This window comes from Macaca nemestrina, chromosome 9 (genome assembly GCF_043159975.1).
Source record: "Macaca nemestrina isolate mMacNem1 chromosome 9, mMacNem.hap1, whole genome shotgun sequence".
In the NCBI taxonomy this organism is placed as follows: Eukaryota; Metazoa; Chordata; class Mammalia; order Primates; family Cercopithecidae; genus Macaca; species Macaca nemestrina.
In genome coordinates, this window is record NC_092133.1 from 131,688,272 (window position 1) to 131,707,607 (window position 19,336).

Genomic DNA, 19,336 nt, shown 5'->3' on the forward strand with positions numbered 1-19,336 from the left:
TTCAGGTACGGTGATTGAATAATGAGCCTCGGTGCCAACTGCACAACCAGACTTTTCAGTTCATGGTTTAACTTCTGGAATCTAAACTCCCACTTAACTCTTTATGCAGCTGTTGTTACTAATACTGGCATACTGCAGTTGGTGAAAAATTAATCACTTCCTCCCTTTCAGTAGAGGGCTGTACTTGCTGGCTAACCCCAAACTTAGTTTATTTGATGTTTTTTGTTTGTTTGTTTTTTAATGGGATCTCACTATGTTTCCTAGGGTCATCTCGAATTCCTGAGCTCACGCGATCCTCCCACCTCAGCCTCTACGAGTAGCTGGGACTATAGGCACATACAGTGCATGGCACTGGCCCCCAAAACTACCTCATATCACAACAGTAATTTGTGCCATGCCAGTTGGCTTTGTGTGCTTTGTTGGCCTGCAGTTTTGGGGGGCAGAGATCCGATCAAATCTGTGTATGGCCTTAGAAATGTGTTCGCAAATCATCATCGTTATATGTGGAGTTGTTTTGGGAGTTTTTTGGTGGTGGTGGTTTTTCCTTTGTTGTTGTTTTTGTTTTTGTTTTGAGACGAAGTCTCGCCCAGGCTGGAGTGGTGCAGTGGTGGATCTTGGCACACGGCAAGCTCCGCCTCCCAGGTTTAAGCCATTCTCCTGCCTCAGCCTCCTGAGTAGCTGGGACTACAGGCGCCCGCCACCGCACCCAGCTAATTTTTGTATTTTTAGTAGAGGTGGGGTTGCACCATGTTAGCCAGATGGTCTGGATCTCCTGACCACGTGATCCACCTGCCTCAGCCTCCCAAAGTGCTGGGATTACAGGTGTGAGCCACCGCACCCAGCTTTTCCTTTGTTTTTTAAAGGAGGAGGTGGAGGAGGAGCTTGAGAACCAAAGGGCTTGCCATACACTCAACATTTCTCACCCTTTCCCTGGTGTCTCTGCCTTTGTTCACGTGGTGTCTTCTAGTTGTAATGCTTTCCCTGCACTCTTGGTCACTAAGCCATGTCTTTACATCAAACTGTCTTTTAAAAATCTTGCCTGGTGCACTGGCTCACCCCTGTAATCCCAGTGCTGTGGGAGGCCGAGGCGGGTGGATCACTTGAGGTCGGGAGTTCGAAACCAGCCTGGCCAATATGTTGAAACCCCGTCTCTGCTAAAAATACAAAAATCAGCCAGGCGTGGTGGCGCAGGCCTGTAATCCCAGCTGTTGGGGAGGCTGAGGCAGGAGAATTGATTGAACCCGGGAGGTGGAGGTTGCTGTGAGCTGAGATCGCGCCATTGCACTCCAGCCTGGGTGTTGCATCAAGACTCTGTCTGAAAAAAAAAAAAAAAAAAAAGGCTTTATCATTTTTCTCACTGCCTCCCAAGTGGATGTTTGTGTCCCTCCTTTAAAACACTGTGGTATGGTGGTGTCTATGAGGCAGGTCTTTGCCCCAGATGTACTTGCTAAACTGTAACGTGCTCAAGGGCAAGCATAGTGGTCAGTGTGCACTGAGTATATACACAGACGTTTCCACTGCTGGTGCTCTCAAAGCTAGTCAGAGACTTCTGCCTGCCACTGTGCAAGGCGTCTAAAAATCTTACAGCATTTCCCCTCATTAATGTTTTTTGTGTGTGTGTGCTCAGGAGAATTGCACATCCAACACATCTAGACCTTCAGTGTTCAAACTGAACTGAGTTCAAACGATTTATGAGAATTAAAACAGCTTGTGACTTTAAAGACTAAGGACAATCATAAGTGAAATTGTAGAACACTGCACATCATGTACATGTATATTTTTCATACCATACACATATTGGCAATATGCAAATGACCTTAAAGTCTAACTAATGAAGTGGACAAAATGTATATCAAAGTTTGCTTTTAAATCTTGAAGTAGTGTTGAGTCCGTTAAGGCAAACTCCGTTGCAGTGGTGGAGACGCTGGCGTACGAAGCATGGGATTTAAACCTCATTTCTCCTTCTTTCTGCAGCATGTTGCTGGTAGTGACTAGCCCCCGACTGGCACTGTTTGGCTTCTGCCTTTGAAATGGTGCTAAAAACAAGATTCCTTTTCTGTGTCTTAAAATTTCTGAGGTACTCTTATAGTCCTTCTGAAATGTTTGGGAATCTCATAGTAAAGAATATACTTTTGAATTTGCACATTTTTGTCATTACAGAATCCATGGATTGCTGCACAATACCGTTTCCCTTTGAGGCTGATGCATTCCAAAGAAATACTCTTTATTAGTGGCCAGGCGCAGTGGCTCACGCTTATAATCCCAGCACTTTGGGAGGCCGAGGCAGGCGGATCACCTGAGGTCAGGAGTTCGAGGCCAGCCTGCCCAACATGGCGAAATCCCATCTCTACTAAAAATATAAAAATCAGCCAGGCGCAGTGGTGGGAGCCTGTAATCCCAGCTACTCAGGAGGCTGAGGCAGGAGAATCGCTTGAATCTGGGAGGCAGAGGTTGCAGTGAGCCAAGATCACGCCATTGCACTCCAGCCTGGGCGACAAGAGCGAAACTCCATCTCAAAAAAAAAAAAAAGTTTTCCTAATAAATTATCATCCATGGTACTTTCAAAGGAAAAAGTGCCTGTTTCCTTAATAGGGCTGCAGGTTTCAATATGCTAAATGACTGTCTCTAAGTATTTAAACTTTTACGTGGCTTACTTCCTTATTACCTTCAGGTCTCCATTCTGAAGTCACCAAATTCAACAGGCCTTGCCTGATCACTCCATGTAGGTTACTCTTTCCATCTTCCCCACACTTCTCATCCTTTTTAATCTTTCTCATGAAACGCTGAGTCACTTGACATAAATTTTTGTTCTTCCTCACTCTTTCTCCTTTCTCCTCACTAGAAAGTGAGGTCCAGGAGAGAGGGGATCTTTGACTGTCCCACTCACCGCCCCTTTTTTTTTTTAGACGGAGTCTCACTCTGTCACCAGCCTGCAGTGCAGTGGCGCGATCTCAGCTCACTGCAACCTCTGCCTCCCAGGTTCAAGCCATTCTCCTCCCTCAGCCTTCCCAGTAGCTGGGGCTACAGGTGCGCATCACCACGCCCAGCCAGTCTTATATTTTTAGTAGAGATGGTTTCACCGTGTTGGCCAGGATGGTCTCCATCTCTTGACCTCGTGATCCACCTGCCTTGGCCTCCCAAAGTGCTCTTGATTACAGGTGTGAGGCGTGAGCCACCGTGCCCGGCCTCACCGCCACTCTTCTAACGCATCATCTCACCTTTCACAGGTTGGCCACAGGGGACTCAGCCAGGTTACCTGTGATAGTCAGTCAGATACTTGATTTGTAAAGGCACTTGATGAATATCCATACAGTTTGTTTGTTATCGATTGTATTTTAGGATAGGGAAGCTTGCTGTCTCGGGTACACATTGAAGATCAGATGGGTAGTACGATTACTTTAAGTCCTAGAAGAAACTAAGAGCAGACTCACTTTTTCTTCTAAGACAGTTGGGAAGAGAATTGATGCTGGGTGGGCTGTATTTTCCTTGAAGCTGAAGTTAGGTGGCATAGGTTAGAGAACCGTGGAACGTAAGAGTGCAGTGGTGTGATCTCGGCTCACTGCAACCTGAAACTCCTGGGTCCGAGTCACCCTCCTGCCTTAGCTTCCTGAGTAGCTGGGACTACAGGTGCCCACCACCACGCCCGATGTTACCCAGGCTGGTCTCAGACTCTTCACCTCCCAAAGGGCTAGGATTACAGGTGTGAGCCACTGTGCCTGGTCTAAGTAACAGTTCTTAAACAACAGAGAAAACACAGGGGAGGAAATTAACAGTGAAGTCATTCAAGAAAAATTCCCTGTAAAGAAGCATAGTAAGAAGTTTCCAGATGGAAAGGACCCACTTGACTTCCCAGTACAATAACATGAACATGAAAGTGTGACGAACTACAAGCTTCCAGAGGAGGAAAACAGAGGACATGGCAAAAAGATGAAGAATAAGAATAGCTTTGGACTTCTCAACAGCAGCATCAGAAGCAAGACAACTAAGCAATGCCTTCCAGTTTCATAGAAAATTGGCTTTGGGCCTATAATTCTATATACAGCTGAATTATCAACCATGTGGGTAACAAAAAAAGACTTTGACCTTCGGACAGTCAGGGTCCAAAAATGAAGGAATAAAGAAAGAGGAAATAATAATATACAATAAATGGGATAAGGGCCTGCTCTATTCGTAACAGAACTTGTAGTACTACCTGATCCTTTCTCTGCACCTATGACTTTGATACCTGCCGAAACTTAAAAGTAACTGGGGAGGTGAGGACAGTGGTTCATGCCTATAATCCCAGCACTCTGGGACACCGAGGCAGGAGGAGGATCGCTTGAGCCCAGGAGTCTGAGACCAGCCTGCAAAACATAGTGAGACCCCACCTCTACCAACAGTTTAAAAAATTAGTTGGCTGTGGTAGCGTGCACCTGTAATCCCGGCTACTCAGGAGGCCGAGATGCAAGGAGCACTTGAGCTTGGGAGGTAGAGGCTACAGTGAGCCGTAATTTCACCACTGCACTCCAACCTGTACAACAGAATGAGATCTTACATCTCAAAAAATAAGTAAAGTTACGTGTAAAGGATGGATAAAAGACTGAGAGGTGGACATGGAGAGTGATAAATAATCTTTCTGCTGTCTTCCCTTGGAAAGAATTTAAGATTCGGAGTCAGAAAAATCAGGCTGGGCGTGGTGGCTCACGCCTGTAATCCCAGCACTTTGGGAGGCCAAGGAGGGCAGATCACTTGAGGTCAGGAGGTCGAGACCAGCATGGCCAACGTGGTGAAACCCCATCTCTACTAAAAATATAAAAATTATCCAGGCATGGTGACCTACGCCTATAGTCCCAGCTACTTGGGCTGAGGCACGAGAATCGCTTGAACCCAGGAGGCGGAGGTTGCAGTAAGCTGAAATCGTGCCACTGCACTCCAACCTGGGCGACAGAGTGAGACTCTCAAAAAATAAAAGAGAAAAGAAAAATCTGATGAAGAAGGTCGACCTCTGAGTGCCTAGAACAGGCACAGCAGGAACTTGGCTGGTGTAGCTGAGTGTGACAGGGACTGCTGTCACTTCCTGCCTTATCCCCAGGCCTCCCTGTTCACGTTTCCACCTGTGGCAGTTCCCTCAGATACTGAGACAGGCAGCGTTGATGGCAGATGAATTTTTTTGCTATTTAAGTACTTTGACTAGTGGCCTGGGGACTAATGTTTAATTCAGAAAAATAATTTTAGCCTAAACAAATCTCGTTATCTTGCAGGGTGAACTTCTCACCTGAGGGCTGTAAAGACTGGTTTGAAAATGGAGAGCCAAGAACCAACGCAATCTTCTCAGAATGGCAAACAATATATTATTTCAGAGGAGGTATAACTTGGTTTTCATTTTCCTTTCCTTCCCCCACATGAATCTGAGTTTAATAGAAATACATAGGCTGTTTGTGGTTACAAATGGTGGTTTTTCATTCTTGAAGAAGGTCATGAAGATTTTTCCTACTCCCTTTTTTGGACTCGGGCACATTTTGCTCTTGTGTGGGAGGAGTAGTGGGTCTGTGTATTAGTGAAATTGAGACTCTAGGTAGATTTGGGCTCTTAACAGAAAAATTCTTAATCCTTACTGTGTTTCCCTAGATAGAAGAAGAAAGAATATATGCAGTTGAGGACTGAGATATTTCATATGTAGTTGTCACAACTTGGTTGTTTATGGTCGCAACATGAGGGTTTAAGAACAATAAAAACCGACGTTGTTAATTGTAGTCTAAATTCCAATGAGTTCTAGAACCAATGTATGTCTGTGTGTTATTCAATTTAGCTTTAAAAGTCTTTTCCTGCAGGAACCATTGCAGTGGATAAATTTTAAGTCCTTCATCTTGGAACTCTGATCTTGACACCTTTCTGGAATTCCTTTTGATTTAAAAATCTTTCCATGTTGTCTGTGAACAGATCTGCTGAGAATTATTAGGTTGCTGCTGGCAAGAAGTGAAAGATAGGATAGTAGGAAAAAGGTTACTGCTTTATACGCAGTGACGCTTTCCTCTCAGTTCAGTATAGTGCCATAGGTAAGTTAGTCTTCAACACCAGAACTCCCCAATGTCTAGGCAGAAGGAACCTGGGGTGTCCATCTGCGGTTGGGTGAGAAACCCGTGTGTCATGATAGGAGATCCAATCCCGGACCTTGTTTCCCCACAGTCCGCCTTCCTGTGTCATCACTGACAGGAAAATACCAGTGTCTAGAGATGGCCGTTTCTACATACTAAACTCACCTGTGTTGTATGCACCCAGGTCAGGAGACCCTCACCCTATGTGCTCCCTTCCGGTTACCTCCATGCCCCACCCTCGCCACCAACTCCCAGAAGTTTTTAGACTGTCATTTCTTTTCACCTGTTACTACTAACCCCAAGAAATTTCAAAAAGAAGCAGAAAGGCCCTTTAAAAAAAACAACCCTGAGTACCTACCTACTCTGAACTGAAAAACGTGCCCACAAGTTACTGGGAAGGAAACATGATTATTGGGAGTCTGGGGAAGGACAGAGGAAATGTGAAAGAAAAAACCCTTTTAGATAAAAACAGCTTGGTTTGAAGGTTTCCCAACTTATTATCTGATATCCTTTTAGTTAATTTCAGAAGGAAAATGGGTCAAGCTTGAAAAAACAACGTACATGGATCCTACTGGTGAAACTAGGTAAACTTTTTTTTTCTTATAAAATGTCCATTATTTGGGTTCTCAGGTTATCCGTTGAGTGTTTTACATAAACTTTGATGTTTTCTTTTTTGTAAACTGTTTTAAATAAAGAATCTAATTTAGCTGTTTTTCCAGTGTTAGGATGTTTGGATCATTTATAATTGCTAAATAAAATTGGGTTGTAAGTGTGTTACAATAACTAATCAGAAAACTATTTTAATACCATTCTCCCTAAGTAGACAAGTATAGACCTAAAACTTTTGGGCCAAACCTAATTTAAGCTGATAAAGCGACAGAATAATTAACCATACATGTTGCTTCCTTCTAGTAGAATCAGTTTTTAATTTCTAAATTAGAAGAAATAAAGAGAAAACAACAACATTGCTAATTTTGAGGTATGTGCGCCTGCCTCATGGAAATGCAAATCAGGAAAAAACATTTTGTACACCCTATTTCATAATATGTATCAATAGCCCTAAAAATATTGTACCCTTTGACCTAGTAATCCCAGTTTTAACAAAGTGTTAAGGGCCAGGTGTGGTGGCTCACGCCTGTAATCCCAGCACTTTGGGAGGCCAGGCAGGGGTGCGAATCTGTTGAGGTCAGGAGTTCAAGACCAGCCTAGGCAGCATGGCAAAACCCCATCTCTACTAAAAATACACAAATTAGCCGGGCGTGGTAGCATACACCTGTAGTCCCAGCTACTTGGGAGGCTAAGGCAGGAGAATTGCTTGAACCCGGGAGGTAGAAGTTGCAGTGAGCTGAGATCGCACCATAGCACTCCAGCCTGGGTGACAGACTGAGACTCTGCCTCAAAAAAAAAAAAAAAAAACCCAACAGCAAAAGAAAATATTAAGTAAATTAGTATTCAGAATTAAATTTATGTATAGAAAATGTTCACCCAAAATTTAAAAGACAGAAAAACTGAAAGCAACCTAAATATCTTAAAAATAGGAAATGAATTGTTATAGCGTATTGCCTTGGTAAAATCTCTGCAGCTGTCTAAAAAGCAGATTCTGAAGACAACCTAGCAATACGGGAAAACTTCCTAAGTTGATAACAAAGTAGCAAAGTGTGTATATGCTTTTCAAACTCTGCCAAATAATGTGTAAGAAAAAGCCGGAAGGAAAACTGTAGCACAATGAGAAAAAAGCTATGTGGTTAACCCTTTTTCTTTTACTTTCCAGATTTTTGCATAGTAATCTTTTGATACGGTAAACTCTCAGAAGAAAATAGTGTGAAAATAAATTTTTTACTTAGTGAAATATGAAAAGGAGCACAACAGAATGAGAACGAAATTTAGTAACCAGATCACATGATACAAGTCCATCAATATGAAAACTCCATTTGCAAAGTGATCCAGTAAGAGTACATGGTTTCCTTGTGATGAAATAGATCATCAAGATGCAAATACGTGGGCTTGCCAGTAAACAATTTTGATGATATCTGTCTACTAAACTAGCAAAGCCCTTGAGAAGGCCTTTTGTAGGAGAGTGTGGGGAACATACTAAGAGATAGATAGCACTGTTGAATTAAAACCAGCAGTAAGAAAGCTAAGCACAGTATGATCCATCAACCATGAAAGACTGTAACTCTTCACTTAAAATGCCAAGTGAGTTTGATATGGAAAATTAAATGTATGAAATAAGTAGGGCCCAAACCCAATACAGAAATGTGGCAAGGCCCAAGTCTTAGGGAGCGCCGTATGTTCAAATGTATTTTTATTTGTGAAACTATAGAGAGGTTGGAACCCAATGTATAGTGATACAGTCTGGTTCTCTTTTTCCTATCAAATTAAGTTTATAACACAAAACATAGCCCTCAACTCTAATGAGTCTAAACATGTATTTGAGGCCAGGCGCAGTGGCTCACGCCTGTAATCCTAGCACTTTGGGAGGCCAAGGTAGGTGGATCACTTGAGGTCAGGAGTTCGAGACCAGCCTGGCCAACATGGTGGTGAAACCCCCATCTCTACTAAAAATGCAAAAATTAGCCAGACGTGGTGGCACATACCTGTAATCCCAGCTACTCAGGCAAGACTGAGACGGGAGAATTGCTTGAGCCCAGGAGGTGGTGATTGCAGTGAGCCGAGATCGCACCACTGCACTCCAACCTGGGCAACAGAGTGAGACTCCATCTCAAAAAAAAAAAAAAAAAAAAAAGATGTATTCGCACCAGCTTATCTCTTCTCCTGACTGGTCTTCTGCCCTTCCTGCATTTCCTAATCAGGGATGTACATCAGAATCACATGAGGACTTTTCTGAAAATAGGATGAAGTCTCACTTCCAGAATATCCATTTCAGTAGATTGGGAATAGGCTGTAAAATCCACCAAACTACCATATTTATAGCATGGTCATGTCCATTCTTGCATACATAGGTTTTTCTTCCTGGCCTCTGAAGAGGACTTACGTAAAGCACTAATATCTCATACCAGAATGTCACCCTTTGAAGAATGAATCTTTGTACTTTCTAGTATGCCACAATGTATAAGTTATAGGATGTGTTATCTCTGACCGGATATAAAAGCCTGTATGTACAGGTCGAGCAGCCCTAATCTGAAAATCTGAAATTCAAAATTCTGCAAGATTCAAAACCTTTTCAGTGCCAACCTGATGCCCCAGGTGGAGAATTCCACACCTGACTGCATGTGACAGGCTCAGTCAAAACACAGGCATACAGCACGGGCATTCAGTGTCCCCCCGGGGGAAAGGGACCCTCCCCTTCAGCTCTGCTATATCCTTTTATTTTTATTTTTTATTTATTTTTTTTCTGAGACATAGTCTTGCTCTGTTGCCCAGGCTACAGTGCGGTGGTGTGGTCACAGCTCACTGCAACCTCTGCCTCCCTGGTTCAAGCGATTCTCCTGTCTCAGCCACTCGAGTAGCTGGGACTAGAGGTGTGTGCCACCATACCTGGCTAATTTTTGTATTTTTAGTAGAGACAGGGTTGTTGGCCAGGATGGTCTCAAACTCCTGACCTCAGGTGATCCACCCACCTTGGCCTCCCAAAGTGCTAGGACTACAGGCATGAGCTACCGCCTCCAGCCATATCCTTTATTTTTTTAATTTATTTAATTTTTTTTTTTTTTTTTTTAGTAGAGACAGAGTCTCACTGTGTTGTCCAGACTGGTCTCGAACCCCTGAACTCAAGCAGTCCTCTTACCTTGGCCTCCCAAAGTGCTGGGGTTTCAGGCATGAGCCACCACACCCGGCCCGATATATCCTTTGCACGCACACAGCAGCTTCCCTCCGCAGGCATGCCCACAGAGGGTCATGAAATGGCAGGTGTGCAGGCCGAACGCCCCAGCAGCGGTTTCCCCGCAGCACGCTCCACGGGGCTGAGACCTACGTGCATGACTCACTGTGGGGTCCTTTTGCTTATTTTCTGCTCTGTGGGGTAAAGGTACTGTTGAAAATGTCAAAAAGGCCTGCATAAGACCCAGAGGGTAAGGCAAATATTTCAAAATCTGAAAAACCAAACTCTGAAACACTTGCAGCCCCTCAATTTCAGGTAAGGAATTCTCAACCTGTCCAGCTGTCACTTGGTGTCTGTTGGGGTTAGTTCCAGGACCCCGCTGTAGATACCAAAATCCACAGATGCTCAAGTCCCTGGTATGAAATTGCATATATTCAATGTGTATTTGCCTATAACGTACGGACATCCTCCCATGCACTTCATCTCTAGAGAAATCACAGCACCTAATACATTGCAAATGCTGTGTAAACAGTTGTTGTACTCTATTGCTTAGGGAATAAACGCAAGAAAAAACGTAGACATGTTCAATATAGATCCATTTTTTTCCGAAATATTTTCAATCTGTGGTTGATTGAATTCACGAATGTGGAACCCACGGATATAGAGGACCGAGTCTAAGAGAGAAAATAGCAGCTAGAGAATCCTGTGTTCCACCATCTCATTCATGAAAGGGGATGTGGGGTTGATTTTAGAAATATAAAAATATTCCAGTAGTGTGTGTCTTTTTTTTTTTTTTTTTTTTTTTTGAGACGGAGTCTCGCTCTGTCGCCCGGGCTGGAGTGCAGTGGCCGGATCTCAGCTCACTGCAAGCTCCGCCTCCCGGGTTCCCGCCATTCTCCTGCCTCAGCCTCCCGAGTAGCTGGGACTACAGGCGCCCGCCGCCTCGCCCGGCTAGTTTTTTGTATTTTTTAGTAGAGACGGGGTTTCACCGTGTTCGCCAGGATGGTCTCGATCTCCTGACCTAGTGATCCGCCCGTCTCGGCCTCCCAAAGTGCTGGGATTACAGGCGTGAGCCACCGCGCCCGGCCCAGTAGTGTGTGTCTTTATTGACATTGAAGACAGTGCCGAAGTCCCCCCTGTGGCCGTCCTGCCTCTCGTGTTGGTGAACTAGAGGGAGGAAGGCCAGCAGGCTCTCCTGTAACAAAGGAGACTAGGAATAGGATGATCTCACTGGAAGCAGAATCCTAAAGCTAGAAGAGGTTTTGGAGGTAACCTACTCCTTCCTGCTTTTTACAAAGGAGAGAAGAGTCTCCAGGAGGCTGGCGCTCTGGGCCCAGCTGGTAGGCAGGCAGAGACTAAGAGCGGACTTCCAGCCAGGTGCGCATCTCACAGCACAGGCCCTCTACAGTTGGAGCTCTCACGGGGCAGTCTTGTTTCACGATTTCTTATCAATGCATTTCTGTTTTATCGCTCGTGATTTACGGCTCGTTACTGCTTATTTCCTTCACCTTAACCACGATAATGATGCTCCTCTTTTTGTTTCCCTTATTCCTAGTGTTTGGGATGGGACCTTCAGTGCTTTTCCCAGCACTGTCTTCTTCAGTCTTTAGGACTAACCTTAGGAGGCAGCAGAGAGAGCTATGCCAAAAGGTGTTTCATCTCTTGCAATCTGTATGATTTACTTACCAGCATTGCTTGTTGGTCAGCTCCTTGCTACTAACAGGAATGTTGGGCGGCTGTGAGTTGTCATAGAAGTCTGTTTGATTTTCCTGTGTTCATTTCGACATATTTGCCCTTCAGAATTTGGGTACGATGCTGAAAGACCTACAATTTCCAGACAGTCTTTTTGTTTTGTTTTTTAAAAAGCAGATTAAATATTTGAACAATTTTAATGGAAATATGACAAGGTCCCAATTTTAAGGACAGCCAGATAGAAAGCATGAGCAGGAGTGTTCTTCCGAGGAGGGTATCTTGGAACTCTTACTATTGAGATACAGGTGGTAACTCCTTTTTATCCCAAGCCCCAGAGCCACCCACACGTCTCACTTCCTTTAAAAGAGATCCTAAAATTGTTTGCTTCTCCACTCCGGTCTCTTACCACTGCTTTTTCTACTGTAGGGAGGAGAGAGTGAAGGGGGAATGTTCCTTTTATGCCTCACCCCTTTAAGCTGCATCATTGATTCAGTAACGGGGCTTCCTGTGCAACTGGGCCCCATGTTCCAAGGCCAGAAGGTAGAATAGCACGGATGCTACCCAGAAACTGAGTTGGGTACCAGTCAGAAACCAATAGCTCACCAGGAACAAAGCCATACAAGAGAGCAGGACTGTACTGTTACTCAGCCCACTTTTTCTAGATAAGATCTCACACTTGCCTACATTTAATAATTCTTCCATTAATAAATGGGAAGGTTCTTCCTTCTTAAATTGTGTATTTTAGGTCACATATTTTAAAAAGTGAAATGATAGAAAAATCTCAATAGTTCACGTTGTCCACAGTAGCTTTTGTTCTTAGAGACAGGGTGAGCCTTTTCCTACAGCTTCATTTGCATTACCTGCTTATTAATCCACCACTGGCTGTGCTCCTTGCCCAGAGACATAGGGTCCAAACTAAAATGTTCTGAGAAAGCGGCAGCTCACGTGCTCAGCAGGCTTTCTGTTTCTGGGGCACCCAGAGGGTGAGGTGTAGGGTGGCAAGAGTTTTCGTTGTTAATTTTCAGAAGCTATAGGAAAGCAGAATTAGCTTTTTTAATGCAGACCTTTATTGCTGTGGTCTTCTTGACCAATGTCATGAGTACATTTGCATGCATTGAATTTAAGACATTCTGGTTGTGCACAGAAAACCTAAGAAAATTCTCCTCTTTAGCACTAATGACTTTCTCTTTCTTCTCTGCCTGAACAGAACTTGGGAATCAGTGAAACGTACAACCAGGAAAGAGCAGACTGCGGATGGTAGGAGTGCAAACCTGTTCCAACCCTTAGAAAGGAAGTCAGCACTTGTGACCCTAAGAGGGTTTTCAGCGGAACCAAGTTAACTCCTATTATGTTGTGTCTTTAAATCTCCTGTTAGTTTTTGCTGTACTATGTAATGTAACTAAATTAAGCTTTCTTTATAAGTAACTTCTGGCTTCTGCTATCTAAGCTCAGAACAGTGTTTTGAGGGGAAGTTGCACTATGTTTATAACTAAATGTAAATCACTATAGTTTGAAGCCACACACTGCGTCTAGACGTGTTATGACTCTAGAAATCCTTGTGTCCCGTTCGAAGGATCTAGGTGAGAGCCTTTAGTTTGGAAAAGTTACTTGGCACACTTTTATGCTTAGGGACCACTTGCTTTACAGGTTGATGAGGACATGGAATTAATTGGGCAAAGCCTGTTCCATTCACCCTCCCCTCCAGGCATGAATGCCTTGACTGCAGAGAGCCCACAAACAATCCTGAGAATCACTCCAGTCGAGGGGAAGTTGGGCACTAGGCTTTTCTTATTTTTCCATTTGGTTTTGGTTTCCGTTTTTGCTGGAAGCCAACAGTCGCTGTGCTGCAGCTGCTGGCTTCACAGACAGGAAGCTATGTGGAGCCAGGGGACCCTCCTGGGTACTTTGTGTTTTCTGAAACCCAGTCGTTTTTATGTTTTAAGGAAGGCCAAATAATGTGAGAGAAAAGGTCTTTTACTCTAGAACTGGAAAGTCAGTCTTGCTAGCATGTATTGCACACAGTGGAGCTTACTTGATTTCTTGCTCAAAGTTGGCCCAGGAGCACAGGGACGGCTGTGGCCTCACCAGTGGTAGGGCTGCCACGTGCTGGGAAGTGGGTCTGTGGAAGGGTGGTATAGTTGGCAACCTTACATCCTTGAACCTGTAGGAAGTGTTTCGTTTTAGTTCTGATTTTAGTTTTAAGAAACTGACAATTAAACAGGCTTTTTGTTGAAAAAAGAAAGTGTAAACAACATAGAAGTGATTATTTTTAATTACATTTTTAAAATAGCTTCCAAGATTAACTGCCAGTATTGTAGATTAAAGCGGAGTTGCTTAAAGTCTGGGATTTTCATTAGCTTGCACTGAACAAGGTGCTGGCATTGCTGACCTCTCATTAGGGATTTCCTTGGTTCCATTTCCTGGTGACAGGTGTCGCAGTCATCCCCGTGCTGCAGAGAACGCTTCACTATGAGTGTATCGTTCTGGTGAAACAGTTCCGGCCACCAATGGGGGGCTACTGCATAGAGTTCCCTGCAGGTGAGTCACTCAACATCCAATTGCTGCTTAGGGATGTTGGCCTGAACCAGGGTAAAGCCTGAGAATCGCAAAGCTCAGCTCTGCAGTTTTTAATCTGTCCTTGTGGTTTTAAGTAAAACTAAACCATTTCGTAGCGAGGCCCCCAGGACACCCCAACAACCCTCTGAACCCGTGAAGGTGACACAAGGCCACCTCCCACCATCCCACCCTCCTCTTGGCAATGCTGCCTCCAGCCTTTTTTTTTTTTTTTTTTTGTGAGACGGAGTCTCACTGTATCACCCAGGCTGGAGTGCGGTGGCGCGATCTCAACTCACTGCAACCTCCGCCTCCTGGGTTCAAGTGATTCTCCTGCCTCAGCCTCCCGAGTAGCTGGGACTACAGGCACATGCCACCACGCCCAGCTAATTTTTTTGTATTTTTAGTAGAGACAGGGTTTCACCGTGTTAGCCAGGATGGTGTCGATCTCCTGACCTCGTGATCCACCTGCCTTGACCTCGCAAAGTGCTGGGATTACAGGCGTGAGCCCCTGCACCCGGTCATCTCCAGCCTTTTGAGTAATTGCCCTTCCCCTTTTCAGCTTATTTCATTGTTTGTCATTAGCCATCAGCCCCGACAGGAAATTTCCATTGATAAGTAGGCCAGGCTTTTTTTGTTGTTGTTGTTGTTTTTCTTTTTTTGAGATGGAGTCTCACTCTCTCACCCAGGCTGGAGTGCAGTGGTGTGATCTCGGCTCACTGCAACCTCCGCCTCCTGGGTTCAAGCGATTCTCCTGCCTCAGCCTCCTGAGTAGCTGGGATTACAGGCATGCATCACCACACCTGGCTAATATTTGTATTTTTAGTAGAGACAGGGTTTCACTGTGTTGCCCAGGCTGGTCTCAAACACCTGACCTCAGGTGATCCACCCACCTTCGCCCTGCAAAGTGTTGGGATTACAGGCGTGAGCCACCATGCCCAGCCTAGGCCAGGCTCGTAACTCCAAGAAATATGAATGGAGAAGACAGTTTGCTCTGTTGTGTGCAAAGAGGCCGAGGAGCCTCTTCATTTTAGCTAGAATATTTTTTTCCATTGCACAGTAATTAAAACTCTGAAGAATTTATTCCCTAATATTATTGTAGGACTTTATTGGATTATTCCCATCTAAAGAGATTAAATCTCATCTATTTATTATTAGTGGTATATTGTTATTATTATTATTATTTTTTTCTTTTTTGAGATGGAGTCCTGCTCTGTTGTCCAGGCTGCAGTGCGGTGGCACAATCTCAGCTCACTGCAGCCTCCACCTCCCGGGTGCAAGAGATTCTCTTGCCTCAGCTTCCTAGTAGCTGGGATTATAGGCATGAGCCACCACGCCCAGCTAATTTTTGTATATTTAGTAGAGATGGGCTCTCATCATGTTTGCCAGATTGGTCTCAAACTCCTGACCTCAGGTGATCTGCCCACCTCGGCCTCCCAAAGTGCTGGGATTACAGGCACCGTGCCCAGCCTCTGTTAGCTCCTATTCTTCCAAATGGACTGGCTATGACCTTATTATTAAAACAACAATAACAACAAAAGCATTATAAAGTAAATAAAATGAAGAGCCTTGGCCTCTCCAAGTGCTGGGATTACAGGCCTAAACTACCGCACCCAGCCAAGGTTTTATATTTTAAAAGGCCGGCCAGTGGTAACATATGGTTAACAACTATCATTTTTCTCATTTCCTCACCATGTTACTGAAGGCTATTTAATTTACCTTTTTTTTTTTTTTTTTTTTTTTTTTTTTGAGACAGAGTTTTGCTCTTGTTGCCCAGGCTGGAGTGCAATGGCATGATCTCGGCTCACCACAACCTCCACCTCCCGGGTTCAAGTGATTCTCCTGCCTCAGCCTCCTGAGTAGCTGGGGTTACAGGCTTGCGCCACCACGCCTAGCTAATTTTGTATTCTTAGTAGAGACGGGGTTTCTCCATGTTGGTCAGGCTGGTCTCAGCCTCCCAAAGTGCTGCGATTACAGGCCTGAGCCACCACGCCTGGCCAGGCTATTTAATTACTTTTAATATTAACATTAATAATTTATTCTCTGACTTTTTCTTTTTTCTTTGAGATGGGGTCTCTGTTGCTGAGGCTGGTGTGCTCTGGCACCATCACAGCCCATTGCAGCCTCAACCTCCCCGGGCTGAGGTGATCCTTCCACCTCATTTTTTCTGTTTTTTGTAAAGATGGGGTTTCGCCACGTTGCCCAGGCTGATCTCAAATTCCTTGGCTCAAGTGATCTGCCCACCTCAGCTTCCCAAAGTGCTAAGATTACAGGTGTGAGCCACCATGCCCGGGCTCTTTTTTTGAGACTATGTCTAGCTCTGTTGTCCAGGCTGGAGTGCAGTGGTACAGTCACAGCTCACTGCAGCCTTGACCTTCTGGGCTCAAGTGATCCTCCTGCCTCGGCTTCCTGGGTAGCTGGGTCTGCAGGCGTGCATCACCACATTCGACTAATTTTTAAATTTGTGTAGAGATGGGCTTTTGCTTTGTCGCCCTGGCTGGCCCCAAACTCCTGGCCTCAAGTGATCCTACTGCCTCAGCCTCCCAAAGTGTTGGGATTACAGGCGTGAGCCACTGCACCCAGCCTGAGTTTTTCTTTTCTTTTTTTTTTTTTTTAATTTTTTTTTTTTGAGATGGAGTTTTGCTTTTGTTGCCCAAGCTGGACCTCCGCCTAACAGGGTCAAGCAATTCTCCTGCCTCAGCCTCCCGAGTAGCTGGATTACAGGTGTGCACCAGCACACCTGGCTATTTTTTTGTTTTTTAGTAGAGATGGGGTTTCACCACGTTGGCCAGGCTGGTCTCGAACCCCTGACTTCAGGTGATCCACCCACCTCGGCCTCCCAGTGTTGGGATTACAGGTGTGATCAGCCTCATTATATTTAATTCCTTTCAGGAAACAAGAGTCTGCATTCCTGCTCCCTTCCTCTTCCTTGGCCTCTCTGTTCACTCCTCACAGTGGCCATGGGAGTCCCCTAATGTCCACCAGTTTGCTCCTTTCTGGCCTTTCATTCCTGGGCCTCAGTGTTTTACTGGGAGGAAGACAAGACAGGTGATGCTGACAGCATCCTACCTGTAAGGAAGCAGAATATGAACCGGCTTCCTGTGCTACAGTCACACAGCAAGCTCCCAAGCCTAAGCCAGTTGGCCACCGCCAAGTCACATCTCACAGATGCTTCCTGTGCTGTGCAGAGCAGCGTGGAGATGGTCAGGAAGGATCATGAAGGATCTGGGTCTGACTAGGATGACTGGGTGATGCCATCAGAATCTGATTCATCTGCTCAGAGCTATATTCTTTGCCTTTTTGTTTCTATAAAAATTCCAAGCTAGGCACGGTGGCTTAAGCCTGTAATCCCAGCACTTTGGGATGCTGAGGCGGGTGAATCACTTGAGGCCAGGAGTTCGAAAGCAGCCTGGCCAACATGGCGAGACTAAAAATGCAAAATTAGCCTCTACAAAAAGTACAAAAATTAGCCGGGCGTGGTGGTGTGTACCTGTGGTCCCAGCTACTCGGGAGGCTGAGGGAGGAGAATCGTTTGAACCCGGGAGGCAGAGGTTGCAGTGAGCCAAGATTGCACCACTGCACTCCAGCCTAGGTGACAGTGAGACTCTATCTTTAAAAAAAAAAAGAGTTCCAATCCTCAGGTTTCTCCGTAAGGCCGCTTTTCACAGTGCTCTGATTCTTCTAACGCAGTGCGGTAGCAGCTGTGTTAGAAGAATGAGGGGTTCAGCCAGGCGCGGTGGCTCACACTTATAATACCAGCACTTTGGGAGGCCGAGCCGGTGGATCATGATGTCAGGAGTTCAAGACCAGCCTGGCCAATACGGTGAGACGCCAATATGGTGAAACCTCGTCTCTACTAAAATTACAAAAAATTAGCCAGGCATGGTGGCAGGTGCCTGTAATCCCAGCTACTCCGGAGGCTGAGGCAGAGAACTGCTTAAACCTGGACAGGTGGAGGTTGCAGTGAGCCGAGATCGCACCACTGCACTCCAGCCTGGGCAACAGAGCGAGACACCATCTCAAAAAAAAAGAAGAAGAAGAAGAAGAATGAGGGGTTCAAAGAACCGGATTTCCCGCTCCCATCATACCAATGATTTGAACTTACAGGTCTCATAGACGACGGTGAAACCCCAGAAGCAGCTGCTCTCCGGGAGCTTGAGGAAGAAACCGGCTACAAAGGGGACGTTGCCGAATGTTCTCCAGGTTGGTAGTACTTGAAAATTCACCAAGCAATAGATTCCTCAGTGTGGGAAGGGATGGATTATTTGGGAATTCTTTATGCTCAGAATTCACTGAAGAGAAATCATAGATTAGGACTGGTCACTGAGTGTAAGTGAATCTCCCCACTCAGGAGGAAACTGGAATCAGAAGGGCCTGAAGTTGGGGGAGAGTTAATGAAATTAAATTGCCTTTTGGCTGAGTGCAGTGGCTCACGCCTGTATTCCCAGCACTTTGGGAGGCCAAGGCAGGTGGATCACCTGAGGTCAGGAGTTCGAGACCAGCCTGGCCAACATGGTAAAGCCCACCCATCTCTACTAAAAATACAAAAATCAGCCAGGTGGCACACACCTGTGATCCCAGCTACTCGGGAGACTGAGGCAGGAGAATTACTTGAACCCAGAGGGCAGAGGTTGCGGTCAGCCGAGATCACGCCAGTGTATTCCATCCTGGGCAATAAGAGCAAAGTGAAACTCTGTTTCAAAAAACAAATAAATTGCCTTTTGGAATTTCCCACACCCTGAGTTTTATTGCTCACCCACCTCATCCATGTGCTACCCTCATCACTGGAAGATTTTTTGAGTTTGTTGTGGTGAAGGGTTTTACAACTTGTCAGTACCATCTAAGCGCGCAGACCTAGCAAGCTTGACTCGGGCGCTCTGGGGAGAGTGAGTGTGCCCAGATGCTTTGCAGCCTGCCCGTCTGCCTACCAAATGTGAGAACTAGTTTTCCTGCATCACCTCCACGTCAACGCTGAGCTGCGAGACGCATCTTCTTCCTAAGACCGTAGTGAAACAAATGCCACAGGGACTGACGCATCTGACTGTCCCTTCTCTCCACAGCGGTCTGTATGGACCCAGGCTTGTCAAACTGTACCACACACATCGTGACAGTCACCATTAACGGAGATGATGCCGAAAATGCCAGGCCGAAGCCAAAGCCAGGTAAGTGCGCGTCAGCTGTGCTGAAGGTGGTGCGGTTGCATTACGTGTCTTGGAACTTGCTGCTAGTTTGATTT

The 19,336-nt window shown here is 45.3% G+C and overlaps 1 protein-coding gene across 3 annotated transcripts in view; it reads left to right on the plus strand.

The window, feature by feature from the left end:
- The window catches only part of LOC105490612 (nudix hydrolase 5), a 30,998-nt gene that overhangs the window by 3,975 nt on the left and 7,687 nt on the right, over nucleotides 1–19,336 (plus strand). For all 3 annotated transcript variants that reach the window (XR_011608262.1, XR_011608263.1, XM_011756407.3), the window contains exons 2-7: nucleotides 5,241–5,344; nucleotides 6,591–6,658; nucleotides 12,755–12,804; nucleotides 13,978–14,085; nucleotides 18,208–18,303; nucleotides 19,161–19,262. Coding sequence is in view for 1 of the 3 variants with exons in the window: in XM_011756407.3 (XP_011754709.2) it covers nucleotides 5,282–5,344; nucleotides 6,591–6,658; nucleotides 12,755–12,804; nucleotides 13,978–14,085; nucleotides 18,208–18,303; nucleotides 19,161–19,262 (487 nt within the window). In the remaining 2 variants the exon portion in view is untranslated. The remainder of the gene's footprint in view (nucleotides 1–5,240; nucleotides 5,345–6,590; nucleotides 6,659–12,754; nucleotides 12,805–13,977; nucleotides 14,086–18,207; nucleotides 18,304–19,160; nucleotides 19,263–19,336) is intronic.